The 22,329-nt window shown below is 36.0% G+C and overlaps 1 protein-coding gene across 3 annotated transcripts in view; it reads right to left on the bottom strand.

Annotated features, from left to right (window-relative positions):
• Window positions 1–2,452: 2,452 nt before the first annotated feature.
• The window catches only part of MRPS35 (mitochondrial ribosomal protein S35), a 32,281-nt gene continuing 12,404 nt past the window's right edge, over window positions 2,453–22,329 (bottom strand). For 2 of the 3 annotated variants that reach the window (XM_006086767.3, XM_023752316.1), the window contains exons 5-8: window positions 19,962–20,101; window positions 11,643–11,752; window positions 10,390–10,459; window positions 2,453–2,887 (exon numbers count right to left, since the gene is read on the bottom strand). In XM_006086767.3, the coding sequence (XP_006086829.1) occupies window positions 2,618–2,887; window positions 10,390–10,459; window positions 11,643–11,752; window positions 19,962–20,101 (590 nt within the window). In that variant the 3' untranslated portion in view covers window positions 2,453–2,617. The remainder of the gene's footprint in view (window positions 2,888–10,389; window positions 10,460–11,642; window positions 11,753–19,961; window positions 20,102–22,329) is intronic. The other variant, XM_006086769.3, reaches the window with a different exon arrangement.

Genomic DNA, 22,329 nt, shown 5'->3' on the forward strand with positions numbered 1-22,329 from the left:
TATCAAACGGAGTCATAAAGTTTTCTGTCGGACTGTCAGTGTACATGTATACATTAAAAAATAAATGTATTTTTCATCATCATATACTGTGTTTTTGTCGCTCGGATGAATTTTATTATTTCTTCAAGGTTCTTCACATACGTACACCTTAAGAGATATCAAGTAGGCGTAACATGTTCTCAAAAAATTAGGGTTGGCACGCAGAAGAATTTTGAGTCAGAGATTTTGCTGGTTTTGGCACGCACTCACAAAAAGGCTGCCCACCCCTGAACTAGAGAGTATTATACTAAGTGAAATAAGCCAGTCAGAGAAACATAACTATCACATGATTTCACTCATTTGTGGGATATAGTGAATAACATAAACTGATGAACAAAAATAGAACCAGAGACATAGAAGCATGGAACAGACTGTCCAACTTATGAGGGAAAGTGGGGGGTGAAGGGGTAAGAGATCAACCAAAGGACTTGTATGCATGCATATAAGCAAAACCAATGGACACAGACAGTAGGGGGGGGGTGAGGTCTTGTGCTTGGGGGAGGAGGTGGCAGGGGAGAGGTCAATGGGGGGAAAAAGGAGACTCATGTCATACTTTAAACAATAAAGAATTTAAAAACAAAAAACAAAAAAACTCACAGCTTCTGGTGTCCTCTACCCCTGGAGGCAGGATGGATTCCTCACCCTGTTCCAGGGTCTGACATGCCCAGAGTATTGCCAAGCAGGAAAGCTTGCCTGAGCCTCATGTTTAAAGTTTTTATTGAGGCTCCATTACATAGGTATGATTGACTGACTACCTGTGGTTGATCTCAGTTGCCAGGTGCACTGATTTACCAGATGACTCAAAGCCCCCACCCAAAATAACATGGTTGGTTTTTCTGACATGCCTAAGACTATCAGGTGTGGCCAGCCCCACCCTAAAATTCATTGTGAGCAGCTCAGCGTTAAACAAAGACACTTCTATGAGGTATGGCATAGATTACCTCCCAGAAGCTACAGGGAGAAGCCAGACCTTTGGGAAAGGTCAAACTCTTTATTACACACTAGAGGCCCAATGCATGAAATTCGTGCAAGAGTAGGCCTTCCTTCCCCTGGCTGCCAGCACCAGCTTCCCTCTAGCACCCAGGACCTGGGCTTGCTTCCCTCTGGCCACCAGCAGGCACCCGGGACCCAGGCTTCCCTCGCAGCCCCGGCTTCGTCTGGAAGGACGTCTGGTCTAATTAGCATATTACGCTTTTATTATTATAGATCATTTCTGCCCCTGCTGACACCTGCACTGTACTATTACTATAGGACCGATGATCCTAATCCACCACCTCTTCACATGTTCCTTCCAAATGTTTCCTTCTTCAGTCCTGTTTCTGCAGCTGAGTTTTCCTAACTCTGAGTCTCTAAAAATATAACATTTCAATGCACTCATGTATGCTTGAAACCTGATCTAAAAATTCAGTTTTATCTACTTTGCTTTTCATTATTTTCATCCAATGAAATACAACATACCTCTCTCCTTTTTGCACTCAAAGCCGTATTGTTGTCCTTTCTAACCTACCAACTCTTGGGCTTGCTAATACCAAATCATACCTTCATTTTATATACATCTTTTGGGCAACTGTTTTGAAATTCCTTTTGGCTTTCATTTATGTCCTCTAATTCTGTCCTCTAAAACAAGTCTTAGGTAAAGAAACTCAATAATGCCTTTATTTTTATTTTAAGTTAATCACTTGTGGACAACTTTGGAAGTGTTAAGAAATGACCTCCAGATATACTTAAAAATCCTGAGTTGACAGCTAAATGGAATGGAATGCTTCTTAGGGCATTGCTCAAGTGAGCAAGGCTCTGCAGGAAGTCCCAGGCCCTCCCTGTGTGGTGAGCATTGCTTGGTCCTGGCTTCCTGGAGGGAGGGGGGGGGGGGCAGGAGGGGGATGGGTGACCGGTCATTTACTCCACTTACACTCCTTATGCCTCATCTCTTTCCTGAGCTGTGGAAGCTCTCCCTGGGGAATCAAGCAATGAATACCAGTTAATCTCCATTTTCAGGTTGGATTTGGAGAAATGAGGCCCAGGAAATAGAAAGTAAGATACTAAACAGAAATGAATCAATATAAAGTGACCCCAAAATAGAGGGATGGAACCAATTTTTTAGGTTAGAAAATACTCCCAAGGACCTGATTCTAATCAGAACTGACATCTGCAAAAATGCATTGGGTGGACAGCAGTTATGTAAACAAAACACTGAGCTGCAGTGGGGCCCGGTTCTAGACCTCACTTCTGAAATAATCACAATTACAATTCAGAAGCATCCAATAAGTGCTACTGTGTAGGGAAACAATGTAACAGGTGACAAAATAAATATATCATCTGCATTTAAATTCTAAAGTTGTTATAACAGAAGTAAAATCAAAACATGTTAGAACCAGAAGAAATCAGAGATCTAATGAGTCTAATTGCCCCAGAGTATAGTAAGAAAATTTGTGAATATTCATTGCCTTTTGTGCATTAGTATGAAAGGAATAATTTTAACTCGAAAGTAAAACAATATTTTTTAACATTTTCAACTTTATATCAAATTAGATAATTACATATAGGTCATAAAATAAACCAACATATTTTTCTACATAATTCATGTCAAATTTAATAGTCTCTTCACTGAGTCTTTGTACTGAGAAAGAGTATTTTCACTGTCCCCTTCGTTCTTAAGACTAACAACACACTTTTTGTAATCTTCAATCTCTTTAGTGCCAAGGAGCTCTTCTTTAGTTACGTCCAGGTTTTTCTCTGCGGCTTTAATTTGGAGAAGTGTTTCCAGGATATTTTTTTCTGAGGAGCTATTTGTCCATATATACTCTTCCATGTCTGCTTCAGTCTTATTTTTCTCCCAGTCCTCAGTTTTCTGAAAGGAAAGAATGAGTTCTGAATTCTGAGAAATATTATCCAAAGAAAAGACTGGGGTTTTTAGGGGAACAGAAGTTGGCAAAATGTGAATACTCTGTATGTACACTTTGATTTCCCCCTTTATCCAGCACTGCTCTCCACCTGCACCAACAGCTTCAGGACTGCACACGGCTATGTGAACACTCTGTTTCCATTCACTAGTTCTAATTCCACTTATAACGCAATACTGTTTTCCAAAAGATACAGAAAACTCCTTTTTTTGCAGCTTTCTAGTCCCTAAATGCTAACACATCAACAGTTTACATTTCTGTGGTTAAAAATAATGAGAGTGGAGACTGTATTTATCTTTGTAACATGCCTGTGGGGATGACAGGAAAGACCAATTATTATAATAAAATTAAAAATATGAAGTACGTGTGTAATACACGATTTTCAGTCATAATGACTTCATATATTCTGGAATTTTGTTTTGGTATTATCTTCCTTTTCTGTTCCTACAATGGAAATAATTTTTGTTACCACTTGTTTTTTTTCTTACAAAAATTATTACCATGCTATTGAGGGAACACTGGTAGGTTTCATGGTCATACAATTCAGCTTATGATTTAAATGAAGATGTACCATTCTGTGAAAAATCAAGCAATGCAGCTAATAAGTAATATGCTCTGCTTCAAAGAAGTGCTGAATACCAACCTCATTCTTTCCAAATTAACAGGGTAAGATTCTGAGCTATAGGCCATTATAAAATCATCTACTATTCTTACAACTTTAAGAAGTTATAACATTTTAAAGTATTAGAAGAGAGGTAGATTTATTTATGAAAACTCCTCTTAAAAGAGACCCCCGCCTGAGCAGACAGATCTCCAAGGCTCCTCAGAGCTACATGAGCAGCAAGATGAGGTAAACAGTTTCACCATGCCTGCCGCCCATCCCCACCCCCATAGAAAGAGAAATGCACTGGAGATGTGTCCTTTAGAGGGTGAAAAAGAAGCCTTACCAAGTGCAAACAGGCCATGGGGATGCCAATGATCCAGCAAACCCCACCGAACCCTAGGAGAGCGGCTCCCAACCACAGAAACCCCCCAAAAGAAATCCTCCATTTATACTTCAAACTAAGTACCCTCTTTCCTCCAAGAGAAACCAATAGGATGGAGAATGTCTCCTCTGATCAACAAATTCCTTAGCCAACATAGGGTATCTGTACTCACAGCTCCCTATACTGTCTGCCCACCTCTCTGCATGGAATCTATGGCTGAAGATGATGCCTCAACTTATGTTCTAGAAATATCTGGTTGAGAATCAACTCTATGCCGCCTTCTTATCTGGTAATGAGCTTTAGGCTTGCCTGAGGGGAACAGAAATAATGTAAAATTTTTCTTGGTGTGCCCTGCCCACACAACACTGTGGCAAATAATTTCTAATAGCAAATTTTGATTTTGTGCATTAAAAAAAAACCTGAAAAAATTATCCTACCCACCTAAATTTAACTGTAATATTTGAGGAAGAAATAAATGTCAGCCACTTTTAAAAATGCTCTAAATGGTTTTATCTACCCTTAGAAATGCTTTAAATGTTTCAAGACAATGTCATGGTTTCTTCATAATTGTAATTTACAAGTGAAGCATATTTCATTTAAGAAGTCAGCAAATACATTTTATAAAGCATTAAGTAAAAATAGTTACTCTATCTCATTCTTGACTGCTAGAAGACAAGTCGTTCAGAGACTTTCATTTCTAATCAAGTAATTAATAAGCTGGCATTAGTAGATCAATAGATTAATAAGTTAAAAAAGACTACTTAATGGTTTAAAAATGTTTCACCTAGATTTATCAAGACTTTCTTAACTGCTTTGAAACAGATGCTTAAACAGGGGGTAACCAAAGTAATAATAATTTCCAACATTTTATCTATCTTCTCCTGACATTTGGTATATACAATTCTACACTGGTTTGCCAAGGTGTGTTAGAGATGTGATGTGCCATAATATTGATTCCCTTAGACCTCAGGTGGCTACGTGAGCCTGGAGCAGTCTTCATTTATCTAAAAAATTATACTACGGTGATACAATCAGCAAAATTCAAATGATGGAAAAACGTACAGCAAAAAACAAACAAACAAGATTTCTTAAACAAATTTTAAGAAAACAGCTCAACAGACAAGGGTCCCTTTTGGTTTGTGACTGCTAAGGGACACCTGTTCAAAAAAATATTTACTAAGAACCTACTATATGCTGGGCAGTACTAGGAGAAACTCGATGTCTCTAGGCACCCTAGCTAAAAACTAATTCATACCCATACATTTTGGGTAAAAGGTACATTTATGTGCTTGTTCATATTGGGCATCTGCTGAAATTACCCTTCAGATGAAATAAAGAACAGAGCTGGCTAAAACAAAAACCTCATTATTCAAATGTGATAATGCTGAGACTGGCACAAAATTAATTTAATTTATAAGCTAATTTATAAGGCTCTTTAACTCTACTAAATACAATTCTGTTTTTATGATTAAAAACTCTATTCTAGGAAATTTCAAACAAATACAAAAGTAAAGACAACAGACTGTGAACCTCATGCACCTATCATCCAGTTTCAGCAATCAACTCATAGCCAATCTTGTTTTAGATCAGCGGTTCTCAACCTGTGGGTCGCAACCCCTTTGGGGGTTGAACGACCCTTTCACAGGGGTCGCCTAAGACCATCGGAAAACACATATATAATTACATATTGTTTTTGTGATTAATCACTATGCTTTAATTATGTTCAATTTGTAACAATGAAATTGGGGGTCACCACAACATGAAGAACTGTATTAAAGGGTCGCGGCATTAGGAAGGTTGAGAACCCCTGTTTTAGATGCTTCTCTCTATAAAAGCATATAGAAAAGCACTGTTCCTTTATCATGCTTTCACTAAATTATTTTGAAGGAAGTCTCAGAGTTTGTCATTTTATCCATATATAGTAGTATTTTTCTTTAAAAAAAAAAAAGGACTATTTAAAAAATCATAACCACAAAAACATTATTGTGGTATTTTGACTCACAAGAGCCTAACCTAGGTCAGCACATTCATTCATTCGATTCATTCACTCTATCAATTAGCACTTCTTACATGCAGATTATTTGCCCGACAGCTGTTGCCCTGGTATCATCTTGCCCATCTGGCCACAGTTCCTGGACAATGCCTGACTGAAGCAGAGCCCCCCGCTTGGAGTTTGAATCCAAAGAGAGAATTAAATTTAGCTTAGTTTTGTTTTTAGTTTTGTTCCTTTGCTCCCTTTTTCCTCACCTCAGCCTTCCCCCTCCCCGGGATGACTAGTCCTATAAGATTCTGAAATAGTGAAGGTCACTCTTTCTGGCATATAGACTGGAGGAGGAGAGGAAATCAGTCTTCAGACAAAAAAAAAAAAAAAAAAAAAAAAGGCAGCTGCCTGTAGAGCAATAGAGCCCACAGAATAAAAACAGCCCTCGCATAGTCTTCTTTCTGTTCATGCCCATTCCTGAGATTTTGTGGGATCCTTGCAATTGTATCTTTTCTGCTTAAGCCAGCTTGAGTGAGTTTCCATGGCTCTCAACAGGGGGTCTCAACTAACACGGTGCTCAGCAGAGAGGTCTGACAATAAGAGTTTGGACTTGGCAGTGTATACAAGATAGAGTGCATCACCTGGGAGAGGTAGAGACTGGGAAAAGGAGGAAAAGGACAAAACGTGGGAAACAATGAGATGTAACTGATTTAGACTAAAACATAGCAGACAGCCCCGACCAACGTGGCTCAATGGTTAGAGCATCGGCTTGCACATGGAAAGGTCTCGGATTTGATTCCTGGTCAAGCACACGTACCTTGGTTGCAGGTTCAATTCCTGATCCTGGTTAGGGTGAGTGTGGGAGGCAACCAATCGATGTGTCTCCCTCACATCGATGTTTCTTTCTCTCTACCCCCCTCCCCTCTCACTTCTATCCACTCAATGGAAAATCCGAGAGAAACAGAGATGTGAGAGAGACACATTGCGCAGGGATTGGGCCTGCAACTGAGGTTTGTACCCTTGACCAGAATCCAACCCGGAACCCTTCAGTTAGAGGGCCGACGCTCTATCCACTGAGACAAACTGGCTAGGGCTCTCCTTTTACTTTTAAAGGATAATTTCACTGGGTACTGTTAAAATACAAAATTCAACCAAGTAAAAAATAAATAAAATAAAATCAATGGGAAAAAATATCCTAGGGTAAGGATTAACAAAAAGAAAGAAAGAAAGAAAAAAGAAACATAGCAGACATTTCTAGAAACATGACACATTCAGTTAAAAATATTAAAGTTAAAATGGCTCAGTTTTAGTTCTAAATAAGCGATATCTCCAAAATGTCATAATTAATAATAATTTTGAAATAAGATTTTTACATTTATGTGACTTTAAATAGCCTTTCTGGAAGTTTCCTTTAAAAACAAAACAAAACAAAACAAACACATTTTTCTTTAACTTCAATGTCTTTAAGCAAAAGTTCATTGTTTCAGTAAGGGCCTCTAAAAACAGGGGTTAATGCTAAAGGAATAATTATCCAGAACTGATTTCAGATATAGTATCAGCAGGCTGCAGTTCCATATACAGCTTCCACAGAAAAGTTGAAAATTACTGAAAAGGAAAGAAATAACCTGTAATTCTACCACCTCAGGGTAACCAATCAGTACTGGTGACACATCGTGCATGTCCTAAATCCATTTTAAAAACACTGCTATGATTAAACTTTATTTATGATGTATAACTTATAATTCAATCAAAATTTTAGCTTCTAAAATAACACCCAGGATTCAAAGTGGGCAGTTGTTTAAGAATGTCTTTTTTTTAAGTGTAGTTGGAATGTATTAATTTTAAAGCGTAAACAATAGCATAGTCAAATACTGGGGGACAATAAAAATACCATTGTAAGCTCTAGCTGATCATTCAGGCAAAGAATTTGATGCCTATTTTAATACTTCAATCACTGAATATAACTTCACTATTTAATTTATAAGGGTGGATATTATACACGTACATGCATATACATATAGTGTATGGTCTCTCTTCTCTTCCCTCCTACGGTGAGAGAACCTGCTCTGACTACAGTCACCCTAGGAAGCACCTTGCATTCCGCAGATCCTGTTCTCTTTTCCACAGCCGGCTCGATTCTTACACTTTAATTCACTCGGTAAATAATGATTGTACAACTACTGCGCCGGACACTGCGCTGGCCTGGAACTGCCAGTCTAGGAGGAGACTTGGAGTTGAGTAGAAGCCAGTTAGATGAAGATTGTGATCCCAGTGGAGGAAAAAGCCGATAAAGGCCTAGAGGACGGAAGAGCTCAGTACATTCAGGGGACTGAATTCAGGCCCGAGAAGGAAAGTGGCATGGGATGAATCTGAATAGCTATTAGAGTACTTGCTATTCTAAGCACCTTCCATATATTAACTCCTTGAACTTTCCCAGCAATCCTATGAGGTAATACTGTTATACCATCTGTTTTACAGAGCAGGACACTGAAGCCCAGGGCAACTAAACAATGTGCCCCAAATCACACTGCTTGTTAGTGGCAGAACAACATGTTCCAGGGAACACAGAGACATGGTAAAAAAAATATAAAAAGAACAAAAGAATAATTTAATTTGAACCTATTTCTTTCTTCCCCTTGCAAGCATAAATTCAATACAAAGAACAACATATAATAATAGCTAATTCATGCCCTGGTCAGTGTATTCTAACAGAAAGCAAAGAAATATCTGTTCCACTAAAAACACGCATTTGTCACCTTCTAACATCTTATTTACAATTCCTTTTGCCTAGGACATGAATCACAGTAATATTCCACTTCTCATGATTACAAGAAAGACATTGTGCTATATGAGGGAAAACAGTTTGACCATTAAAAATTCCCTAAGTTATTTGAAAATAATAAAAAAATAGATACATATGCATAATGAATAAAAAGCTATTGCCAATTCTTTCAGTTACCACAGCTAAATTTTTACTTAATATGTCAAGAAGTTCAATTCAATCCAAATCAGTTTTGTAAATTTTACTGATTGTTGATATGCCAAACAGTACTAGATGCTAGAAATAGAAAGATGAATAAAATGTACAGTCCTTGTCCTCAGTGATGTCAAAGTCTGATGGAGTTAGGCAGCCATGCACACAGACAATTACCATAAAAGTAACTGAATGAGGGAGGAGTGGAAAAAGATGGACAGGAAACATATGAGAGGTAACATCTGAGATGTATTAAAGGGTTCATATGAATTTGTAAGGCTGATATTTTGAAAAAAATAAAAGATTATAAGCAAAGAGAACAGCATATGCAATGTTATGAAAGAACACATTATGCTCGTTATGGCTGAGGTATAAGATATATAACCCACATTTCCTGAGTAGCTGATAATGAGGTAGCAATGACTGTGAACAGACTAAGGAGTTTACATTTAGTCCTAGGTAAAGGGGAATCACTGAAGGACGTTATAAAGAAATATGACACAACAGACTTGTTTTTTAGAACAATTACTTTAACAGCAACATGGAAGATGGATGAGACAGGAAAATCAATAAGGCGTTTGCAGTTTTTGGGGTAAAAGATGAAGATCTATACCTGGGCAGTAGCAGTAGAGATGAAGAGGAGAAAATAGTTTAACAGATATTTAAAGGCTAACACTGAGATATCAAGGGAGAAGATAAGGGAAGAAAAGAGTATAATAATGCTCAAGTTCATGACTTCAGCCACGGGGTGGGAAAGAACACAAACTTTCCTAAAAATCTTTAAGTACATGGTAGGCTCTTGAACATGAGAAGTAAAAGGAAATCTTGCCTGAAGGCAAAGAGACATGGGAAGCATCACCCTCACTGTATCATTTTCCCACTCAGGAATCTAGAGCAGTTGCCATAGCCTACTACCATATCAAGTCAAAAATATATTTTCTGTCATATGTCTGTCTCCATTTTCTAGACCTCTCATTCATATTTCCATCTGCACCCCCAGCTCTAATACTAGATACATGTTTAAAAAAATTATGTTAAAAGAGATATACCAACCTTCTAATCAGTTTCTTTATTAGCAACACTCAAAAGCTAGGGAACTTATTCACAGTCAGAGCTCAGCATCAGAATCACCCGTGGAGTCTAAAATGAAACAAGCCTGAGCCTCCCTGCTAGAGATTTTGATTCTATAGGGGCCAAGCATCTGTAGTTTTAAAAAGCTTCCTTCATGCCTGCGGACTGAAGGGTTCTGGGTTCGATTCCAGTCAAGGGTACATGCCCAGGTTGCAGGCTCAATCTCCAGTAGGGGGCGTGCAGGAGGCAGCCAATCAATGATTTTCTCTCATCATTGCTGTTTCTATCTTCTCCGTCTTCCTTCCTCTCTGAACTCAATAAAAATATATATTTAAAAAAACCCACACAACTGAGTACTTGCCACACAGACTGTTTTGAAAGGTCAGAACATCACCTAATTTACAGACAAAATGATTAAACATTCACACAATCACTTACCCAAGACTCATGGTATAAAACTGTTAGCAGATACATTGCATAATCATAATTCTGTCTCTTTAAAGGACACCTTCAAAAGAGAGAGAGGGAAGAAGTAAAAATTCTAAAAATTCAATACACAGAATTATTTGCAAAATATATAAATACTAAATATAAAAGAATAACTTGCATGCAGATATTCCTTATCTGCTTTAAGAAAATTGTCCTTAGAATAAGAATAATCTGTGTAATTCACTACTTCCACCTCCACACTGCTGCCCTCTCATATGTGCGTCAGGCTACTTCCCACCACCAAGCAGGATATAAGACCTAAGTGGTAATGACACTTCCAAATGCTCTGAAACTGACAAGAAGAGGGAGAGGATAGCTGCCCAATTGCTTTCTCTAAAAGCATGACTTTTATATTTTGACATAATTTAAATAACCAAAGTATAATTCTAGAAATAAAGTAACCATTTAGTAAAACAATAACAATAATCTTTCTTTACCTCAAATGACTTAATTTATACATTTATATAAGATAAATTTAATGCTACTTTTATGAATTCTATGCTAGCATTAAATTCTGCTTATTTACACAAGTACCTTGATAAATTAAATTTCTAGTTAATAATTTTAATTGTGAACTATGAGATTTTTATATACTTTGACTCTGTAAAAACCCGTTTAAGCATTAATTGCTAGCAAATTATACTTGTTTTCTTCTAACCTCTTCTCTGAGTTTTTTATATACATGGATATATTAAAATCAAGGTTAAAAATCACAACAAATAATTTAACTCATCAGGCAAGCCTCTCCATGTATATAAAGATCCCACAGTAACAGTAGGCCAGTGTGAGGACATTAAAAATATAAACTAGACAACTTCTCTTGACCTAACAAAGCTAATATAAGTTGATATAAAAGACTATCCTTATTTTCGCCGAAACCGGTTTGGCTCAGTGGATAGAGCGTCGGCCTGCGGACTGAAAGGTCCCAGGTTCGATTCCGGTCAAGGGCATGTACCTGGGTTGCGGGCACATCCCCAGTAGGAGATGTGCAGGAGGCAGCTGATCGATGTTTCTCTCTCATCGATGTTTCTAACTCTCTATCTCTCTCCCTTCCTCTCTGTAAAAAATCAATAAAATATATTTAAAAAAAAAATAAAAGACTATCCTTATTTTCAATGTAATTTCTTTAAAAAGGACTGCTAGGGTATGGGAGGACAATAAAGCAACACATGGCCGATGGGCTGAACTTTTCTTTCTTTTACCTATCTGTTTTGATGGTAAGCACATCTGTGGTCTTGCAGTATCGTTCTCCTACAAGTTTAATAAGTTTCTTCTTTGCATGATCATCTAAATTCAAACTTGAAAGTTTAACCTTAAAAATACAAGAAAAAAATTATTTGAAAAAGATTACTTCGTATACTTTAATGAAAAAGCAGTATTAATATTAAATTAACATTAAAATGAGCAAAAGGAATCCTTTTCAAACTCCTTTCTATAGTTAGCAACAGCATGCATTACGAAGCCTGATCTTACTCATGGAAGAAAATGGGGGAGCAAACTGCCTGGTGATCTTTTAAAGTTCTGGGCATTCGTACCTTTCCTAAAAGAATCAATGGCATGTCTCTTAAATAAATAAAATTAGGCTGCTTCTGAGTAGCATTAACTAATAGAATTAAACTGAATTAGTAATAGTAAAGTTGGAATATAGGAATAAGTTGATAAAACATAAGGAATTTCTATCATACAATTATGAGACCCCCTATCATTCCAACTAGCTTAGGGGCATTTATTTTAAAAGCTACAGATCTCATGGAGGGAGCAAAGGATCAAAACATTTGAAATAACATAGCTCAATATTTCTCAAAATAACAAATCTAGCCCCACAGGCTTCTAAGAATTATTTCTTTAAAAACGACTATCTATTGAATGCATTCAGGAAATGCTGAGTTAAATTGAATTCCCTACAATAGGATTTCTTAGGAGGTAATATGCTAATAAACATTGTGAAATTTCAAGATGCAGGGTTGTTATGTAATGATCCCCACATTTATTTGACCTCAGATTCTACTTTTTAAGGGACAGTTCATGGAATTAGTCTTCCTTAAAACATATTTTGGGAAATGATGGACTAAATGAAAGCACTCGTTAATTTGCAGAGAATTATGGCATGGCTGAAGGTATTATCTAGAGATGAACAGGCTTAACATAGGAGAATAATTTAGACACTAGAATACAGTTAAATATGGTAATCCACAGATTATTTTTCGATGGAGAACACTAAGAATAAGAAAGAGTCATAACTGTATGAAGAAGAAAAAAGGCTAAATAATAAATAAGATTTTGAAATCCCATCTATTTCTTTTCTCTAACTTCCATAACCCTATACTTCCCTCAGGATATCATAGCAGAAGAGCTTATTTATTTTTCCATTTTTCCCACTAGACTGCAAACTCTTCAGGGTAAGAATGATGTCTGTCTTGTTCTTGGCAACGGCCTACCACTTAAAAAGCATGCAACACATATTTGCTGAATGAATACGTAAGTGAAAACAGGAGAGGGTATACTGTTTTTTTAAGCACTGTGAATTTTTATTTGAACTAGAGAAAACAGAAAACAAATAAATAAATGCAAATGCAGTCTTAAAAGAACACTGATTATTAAATATCAATCCAACAGAATGGTTATATGTTGAAGACAATGTGAACTTCCATAGTCCCCTGGAAAGAATATGTATCAACAACCAGGTTATCAGCTTGATTGGTAAAATATGCAATTTTATGCTGATTATTGAAAATATGGAGAATTATTTATAAGAAAACCATAAAATGGACCTACACTATGATCATAATTATAAAAATATATGCACATATGTATAGATACAGAAGAAAGAAATGAATGGTTTTTACATTAGGACAGTGAGAATTTAGACATTTTTCCCTTTTAAAACTCCCTTCATTGAAATCATATTTAATAATAAATTTTAAAATGTAGCATTTACAAAATTTAAGTGTTCTAGCTTTTCATATTAGTCAAAAAAAATGGCAGCAATGTTGATCATTATTGTAACAACTGCTTTAAAACCTGTTTACATTAACATTTTAATGTTCAAAAATTATATAGAGTTTATGCTAGAAACTCATGAACATTTCAAACACAGCTGTGTGGTGCACTCACGCCACCTGCTAGCACTCAAAGGCACTGCAAAACTGGAGTCTAACCTGGATAATGATCTGATTTTGAAGTTGAGTGGCATCTGTCATTATTCTTTTTTCCAAAATTCAAAAGAATCTTTAGGCCTTTCTTTTTTCAAGGTGTTATATTTTAAAGAATCAATATTGTACTATTAACATTATAACCAAAATAATGTTGACATTTAATATAGGAGGCTGTGGTTATTATATATGTATGTTTTTTCAAATGCTCATATTTAAAAGAGCTATATTAATTGAGCAATGTCTAAGTGTGTGAAATAGTTTCTATTTATAAGAATAGTGCAGTTAGTTAAAGAACTCTGGTATTACACAAAAGACAAGAATTGTGTTTGACTTCTAGATTTGCTACTTATTGGCTAACTCACTTTAAACAATTCATCTGATTTTCCTGTTTCCTCATGTATAAAACAGAAAGGATCCAGAATTTTTGTTAGGAATAAATCAGATTAAATAAAGCACTTTTAAAAATATATATTTTTGCTGATTTCAGAGAGGAAGGGAGAGGGAGAGAGAGAGAGACACATCAATGATGAGAGAGAATCATTGATCAGCTGCCTCCTGCACGCCCCTACTGGGGATCAAGCCCACATTTTTCCAACACTCTACCCACTGAGCCAAACCAGCTAGGGCAAAGAAAGTAAAGTCCTATACAAATATTAAGGTAGTTTTAATTCTGAACTACTTTTAGAATATCAAGAAATATGTACCATCTTTCTCTGAATTTAAAAATTTGAATATCTCTAAATAATATTTTATAATATTTGATTACCTTCACAATGTTGCTTAAGTCATGCCTTGAACTCCATGACACCATTAAGGACACCACACTGAGCCCCAGCAGTCAGTGGGTACAGTGAAGTAAGTCCAGAACGGCAGACATGAGTCAGGAGGAAAGGACATAAGGGAGCATGATATGATATAAGTGATATCTGGTGGCATACTTCAAATAAAGCAGTGAGGTCATTGTTTTATGAAATAAACAAACTTAAAACTAAAAGGGAATTTATTTTTTGTTTTTTAAATATATTTTATTGATTTTTTACAGAGAGGAAGAGAGAGAGATAGAGAGTTAGAAACATTGATGAGAGAGAAACATTGATCAGCTGCCTCCTGCACATCTCCTACTGGGGATGTGCCCGCAACCCAGGTACATGCCCTTGACCGGAATCGAACCTGGGACCTTTCAGTCCGCAAGCCGACGCTCTATCCACTGAGCTAGACCGGTTTCGGCAACTAAAAGGGAATTTAGATGTCTATTCTAGTACTAAAGACTAAGGCCCACAGGAAGTAAGGTGAAACTTAGTTTCCTGACTCTTAGTTCAGAGATTCTCCTTTTATCATCTAATACAGAGCTCAACAGCTGTTTATTGTTGTCGGTGTTATCATTATTATTAAGAGAAGTAACGTTTATGAAGTTCTTAAAAATGTATCAGGTATCATCACTCTATAGGCACTTTATATTAACCTGTCAGCCGAAGGAATGATGTCAGCAGAGTAGAATTTTAAGTTTTCTCTTTTCCTTTTGCTTATTAGACTTTCTAAAATTTATACAGTAAATACATATTGTCTTCTGTAATTATAAAATATTTTCAATTTCTCTAAATGCATAAATATATTGCTATGACATTTACATTACTCTTTGGAATAAAAAAGGCTGAAAAGCTTCATAAATTCTTTTCATAAAGATGGCATGACCCTGATACCAAAACCTAGCAAAAAAAAGGGAAAATTAGAAATTAATCACAGCTGTATCACTAAAAAAATTACAGTCTATTTGTTAGCATATAATGTAAAAATGGTTGCAGAGATTTTTAACAAATTTTTGCCATACTTAGATGCTCTAATTTAAAATACAGAATGAATGAATAAATAAATGGAAAATAGACAAATTTCCCATATAGAAGAATTCCAAATAATTTATGTGATATTTTTCCCTCAAGAAGGTGGAATATCACTCCCAATTCCTTAAGTGTGGGCTGTGAAAGAGTACAGTATGAAAAGGAAAAAAAATAGTAATTTTACAGTGGAGAAAACTGGCAAATACGATCTCAGCCAGGTGATCTAGGCTAAGACATGGTAGGAGCCTACACCCTTGTTATCATGTGATGAGAATGGCAATTTTTTCTGCGGTTTTCTTCCCTAAAACACATACCAGTCTAATTATGAGAAAAAGACTTAACAAATCTAAATGGAAGTCATTCCAGAAAACTAGTACTTTTCAAAACTGTCCATGTCATTAAAAACAAGAAAATTCTGAGAAATCATTACAGCCAACACAATAACTAAATGTAATGTGGTACCCCAGATAGGATTATTAACAGAAAAAGAACATTAGGAAAAAAGTAAAGAAATGCAAATAAAGTATGGAATTAAAGAATAATGTGTCAAAATTGACTAATTAGTTGCAATGAATATACCATAGTAATGTAAGATGTTAACAACAGGAGAAATTTGGTGTGAAATATAGGGGAACTCTGTACTATCCTAGAAACTTTTCTGTAAGTCTAAAGCTATTCTAAAATAAAAAATTTAATAAAAAAAAGTACATCGGTAACTGCCCCATTCGTACTATGTTAAAAAGATGTGTTGTGACTATCAAGACTCCTTTAACGAAGGGAACTAATGGTGGTTTAAAGGACTAACTTAAAAGTTACTAGAGCAGAGACTTGCAACTGCAATGGCATATGGCATTCCCTTGGTGAATGAGAGCAGGGAGTTGATGTTTCTCCAAAGCCATATGAGATAAGCACAAATGATCCTTAATAAAATACTAACAAAGCAAATCAGTGGTAGAGTAAAAGAATGATATACTATAAACTGATCAGGGTTCAGAAGTGGTTCAGTAATTGAAAATCTATTCATGTAATTCATTACTTCAATAATTCAAGAGATCATTCCAAAAATGCTAGTAAACATCACTAACATAATAGAAGCTATTATCTCAAACTGAAACCCAATCTCACAACTAGAGAACAAATACCAGCGACACACTCATTAAAGTATAGAACTGCACAAGGGACCACAGGAACATGATTTTAGATATTTTATCTAATGCAAAAGACAAAAAGAGAAAAATCAAACTCTAGATATTTAAAAAAGAGAACTAAAAATACCATTATTTATCATTTATTTTCTAAAAGCTTTCCAAAAGAATCAACTAAAAAGTTCTAGCACCCAGATTTTGGTCTCTAAACACTAACGTCCACTAAAAGATATCAGAGCTCCTTGGAGAAATAGCTAAATCAGGTCTGGGATAAGAAATACATGAAGTGAGTTGGGGTCATCTTGTTGTGTCAGAATGCAAGGAAATGTTCCAATGCAAATGGGACTATAAAAAAGGACACAGGAACCAACTTAAAAGAGTTACCACAGGCCAAAGTTAGGATATACCCTGAACATCAAAAAGAGTAATGGTTTTACTTGATCAAAACTTACTGAATATATCCACCTAAGGATTACCTGCTCAAGAGAAAAGCAAAAAACAGGTAACTTCACAATTGAAAGATCAGGTTGTCAGCCTCTTAGCCAAGAGATCAGTTTTAGCATATTAAGAATGAGGCAACCAAACGTTGTGCCCTCGCTTAGTGAGTAGAACGTCAGCCTGGGAACTGAAGGGTCCCAGGTTCGATTCCGGTCAAGGGCACATTCAGTTCTTTACAGCTAACTTCCACTTATATGAAATATAAGAGATTGAGAAATAAGGTGAATGACATTAGGACACATTCAGACAAACTGAGGTAGGAAATGCTACAGAATAAAATACCTATCTCTTTAACAAGTCTATGCCATGGGGGAATGAGGAGTAAAAAGAGTAGTAGGGAGGTCCTTTGCTGTTGGAGATTTAAAAAGACATAAGAAACATTACAAGCAAATGCATTAGTCTTTGACTGGATTCTGATTTAAACAAAAGCTATTTAAAAAAACATTCTGGTGAGACTATTCGGGAAATTTGAGTGTGGAGTCAATATTTTAAATAATATTAAGTAATTACTCAAACTTTTGTTAGTTGTACTAATTAATTACACTGGAATTATGTAAGAAAATATTTTTAATTTATAGATATAACACTTAAGGATTTTAGTGTAGTAGTAATTTTATTTTTTTTTTTATTTTTTTTTTTTTAAAAAATATATTTTATTGAGTTTTTACAGAGAGGAAGGGAGAGAGATAGAAAGTTAGAAACATCGATGAGAGAGAAACATCGATCAGCTGCCTCCTGCACACCTCCTACTGGGGATGTGCCCGCAACCCAGGTACATGCCCTTGACCGGAATCGAACCTGGGACCTTTCAGTCCGCAGGCCGACGCTCTATCCACTGAGCCAAACCGGTTTCGGCTGTAGTAGTAATTTTAAAGAAACACTTAAACCAAAACCACAAAAACATACACATGTATTTCAGTACATGAAGCACTCGATATTTTAAATTTGTCAAAAGGTGCCATGTGTGTTTATTATACTAACTCTATGTCTCCCTACATTAAAAATTTTATATAATAAAAGGTTAAAAAACAGAACTTGGCAAAATAGAGAAGTGAAAAGTTAAAAAAATAAACTATGTCATTTTTTAAAAGGGTGGCAAGATAATTCAATGAGGAAAGGATCATCTTTTCAACAAACAGTGCTGAGACAGATGAATATCCACATGCAAAAAGAAAAACAATGCTCAGTGGTTGAGCATTGACTTATAAACCAGCAGGTCAGGGTTCAATTCCCAGTCAGGGCATATGCCCAGGTTGCAAGCTCGATCCCCAGTGTGGAGGCATCTGATCGATGATCCTCTCTCATCATTGATGTTTCTATTTCTCTCCCCCCCCTCCCTTCCTCTCTGAAATAAATAAAAATATTATAACAAAAAAAGGAAAAAAATGGACCCCTACCTTACACCATATACAAAAATTAATTTAAAGTAATTCATATACCTAAATGTAAGAGACAAACCTATAAAATTCTTAGAAGAAAACATTGGACTCAATCTTCATGACTCTGAATTATACAACAGTTTCTTACAGATGGCACTAAAAGCACCACACCAAAAAACAAACAAACAAACAAAAAACCCCACAACAAATACATACACTAGACTTCATAAAAAAATGAAACTTCTGTGCTTAAAAAGACACCATCAAGAATGTGAGATGACAATCCATGGAATGCGAGAAAATATCTGCAAGATATGTATCTGATAAAGAACTGGTATCCAGAATATATATAAAAACACACTGAACAATGACAACAAAAATTACTCAATTAAAAAATGGGCAAAGGATTTAAATAGATTTCTCCAAAGAAAAAAAATGATCAACATCATTAGTTATTAGGGAAATGCAAACCAAAATCATATTGTACGATTCAATTATTTGAAATGTCAAGAGTAGGCAAACCACAGGGACAGAAAGTACTTTAGTAGTTAACAGGGTCTTGGGGGTGGGGAAGAGGGATAATGGGGAATGACTGATAATGGAAATGGGGCTTCTTTTTATGGTGATGAAAATTTCTGTTAGGTGGTGGTGATGGTTACACAACTCTGTGAATATACTAAAAACCACTGAGTTGTACACTTTAAAAGGGTAATTCCAGAGTGTGTGAATTATATCTCAAATAAGCTGCTAATAAAAAGAAAAAAATTAGTATAAAAAGTCAATACACCATCAAAAAGGGCAAATGACCCTCCAAAAAAAGCTTTCACAAAGGAATAATTTCTCACCCTCATTAGAATTCAGAGACACAAATTTTAAATAAAAGATCTATTTTTTTACCTACAAAATTAATAGGTAATAATACCTAGGTTGGTGAGGGTACAGAAAAACAGGCTTTCTCACAACCTATTAGTGTTGTATCTGTTACATTTCCTGTTGTATCTGTTACATTGCAGGAGTTTATAATATATAATCAAAAAAACATTTATAATATATATCAAAGCCATCAGAAAGTCTAAAGATCCCATTATATGGATAATTTAAACGAATTATGGTAGATCTATGTTGTGGAATTACCTGTTTGTATCTCCCACTTCAGTCTTAGAAAAAGGACCATGTCTGATAGATCAACATTGCACTCCAGCTTCAAACACTCTCTTGGTACACAACAGACCTTCACTTAGATGCTATCTTATGTAGTTATTAAATATAATATAAAAGAATTTTTAATATCTTTGGGAAATTTTAAATTCATATTACTAAATGAAAAATAGTATCATCCCATTAATATACAAACGGTGGATTGCACATACACTAAATTGAGCTCTCACAGTCAATAGTGGTTATTTTTAAGTAGTGGAATTATAGGTAATTTTACTTTATACTTCAAAACACTTTTATATTGTTTAAATTTTCTATAATAAATATGTATCAGTTTTAACCATTTCTTACCCTTAAGGTTACTACTCGTGCTTTGGGGTTTCGAATAGATGGTCCTGCTGAAACATAATCAGCTGTGTCAATTTCAATTGGAAAATGCTTCTCACATTTTTCATCACTGTCTAGTGCAGCTGGCCACTCAGTGCAGAAATCTGAGAATTAAAAAAATTATCTCAATTTTAAGTTTGCAAGTAAATTCTCATTGTAATGCATGCTACCAGACAAAACCAAATTATTGAGCTAGATCACTCTCAGTTTACATGAAATGGAAGAACAGATTCTACTCTGGACTTTATAGATGTAGCATCAACTCTCATCCCTTTTCTTCTTAGGTGAATCATATTAGGGAATTTAAGAGAAGGGAACTGTGACTTGATGGAAGCTTATTATAGCTTTGCACATACCTTTTTTAATTCCTCCTCACCAACTAACACCATACAGTTCAGAGGGTCCAGAGCAATACTGTTTTCGAAAAGGCAATAGTATTATTCACTTCCAAATGAAGATTACTAAAGATAGCTGAAGGGAATTAAAAGAAGCTCTGAAAGAGCTCTAAGAGAAAACTGAGATATGGTCAACAGTCTTTCAGATATTGAGTTGAATAGGGCCTCAAGATAAAACAGGTCCAAAAGCCTAGATCATCCTTAAATGGGTCCTTATTATAATTCATGTTTCTTCTATGTGATTTCTGAGCCACTGTGACTAAATATTAAGAGGTACAGACTTGTCCTCATTTTCAGGCAAGACAGCTAGCCTAGAGAGGAGGTGGAATTGGTACTGAGACCTGGGTCACAATAAGAAATTCTCAGCAGTGGGAACATGACCCACTATTTCCACAACACAGAGGTATAAACTCGGGCCTCAACTGAGGAGGAAAAAAACCAAAACAACAACCTTAGAAGGAAAGGAAATAGCTCCCAGCATCTCACAGCTTTCAGTAATGAGGGACTCCACAGATAGGTAGTGGATTTCATTTTGCCCTATTCCTATTAAGTTAGTGTGATAGAGGGAGGGCTCAAGCTTGGGATGAAAACTCCAGGCACTATCAGGTTCCCTCAATGGGAATCTCATTCCTTAAACAGCCTCATTCTAAGAACAGCTCCATAGGTCAAACACATTAGACCTCAGAGATCTGTGCTTTCTCCAAAAAAGCACGACTGCAAGAGAGACTGCTCACAATCATAGGCAGACCTGGGAGCTCTTCTAGATGATGGTCTAAGGAACAGTGAAAGGTACTCTGCCAACAACACTTTCCCCAAGCTCACAATTTTCTTACAGTAGGTATTTTATTTAGCTCCTTTTTAGGCTTTAATATCAGAGTCAGCAAAATGTCATTTTGGGTTAGAGAGACTTTACAAGATCTGGGACTAACTATATCAGTAATGGCGAACCTTTTGAGCTCGGCATGTCAGCATTTTGAAAAACCCGAACTTAACTCTGGTGCCGTGTCACATATAGAAATTTTTTGATATTTGCAACCATAGTAAAACAAAGATTTATATTTTTGATATTTATTTTATATATTCAAATGCCATTTAACAAAGAAAAATCAACCAAAAAAATGAGTTCGTGTGTCACCTCTGACACGTGTGTCACAGGTTCGCCATCACTGAACTATATGTTAGCAAATAAGTGTATCCAGCTCATACCATTCCCTAAACACACTGTTTAAGAGAGATCAATACTCAGACACCTGGAAGGGAAAGAGAATATCTTTGCAACTAAGAACAGTTTGAGCCCTAACCAGTTTGGCTCAGTGGATAGAGCATTGGCCTGCAGACTGAAAGGTCCCAGGTTCAATTCCAGTCAAGGGCATGTACCTTGGTTGCAGGCACATCCCCAGTAGGAGGTGTGCAGGAGGCAGCTGATCGATGTTTCTCTCTCATCGATGTTTCTACCTCTCTATCCCTCACCCTTCCTCTCTGTAAAAAATCAATAAAATATATTAAAAAAAAAAAAAGAAGAACAATTTGAGCCCTAGCTGGTTTGACTCAGTGGAGAGTGTCAGCCTGCAGACTGAAGGGTACTGGGTTTGATTCCGGTCAAGGGCATGTACCTCCGTTGCAGGCTCCCGGCCCTGTTTGGGGGCATGCGGGAGGAAATCAATTGATGTCTCTCTAACATTGGTGTTTCTCTCTGTCTCTCCCTCTCCCTTCCACTCTATCTAAAAATCAATGAAAAAATACCCTCGGGTGAGGATTTTAAAAAGTAAAGCACAATTTGACATTTAAACAAAATGAATAAGATTACTGAGGTAATTTCATTCCTATCATGGACTAATTCCAACATCCTACACTATGAGAACAACACTGCCAAGCAAGTACTTAATAAGAGAGACTAGTTTGGGGAATTTTATGAGTTTCTGAGTTTATACTGAATC

Source organism: Myotis lucifugus, unplaced genomic scaffold, assembly GCF_000147115.1.
Source record: "Myotis lucifugus unplaced genomic scaffold, Myoluc2.0 scaffold_30, whole genome shotgun sequence".
Lineage (NCBI taxonomy): Eukaryota > Metazoa > Chordata > Mammalia > Chiroptera > Vespertilionidae > Myotis > Myotis lucifugus.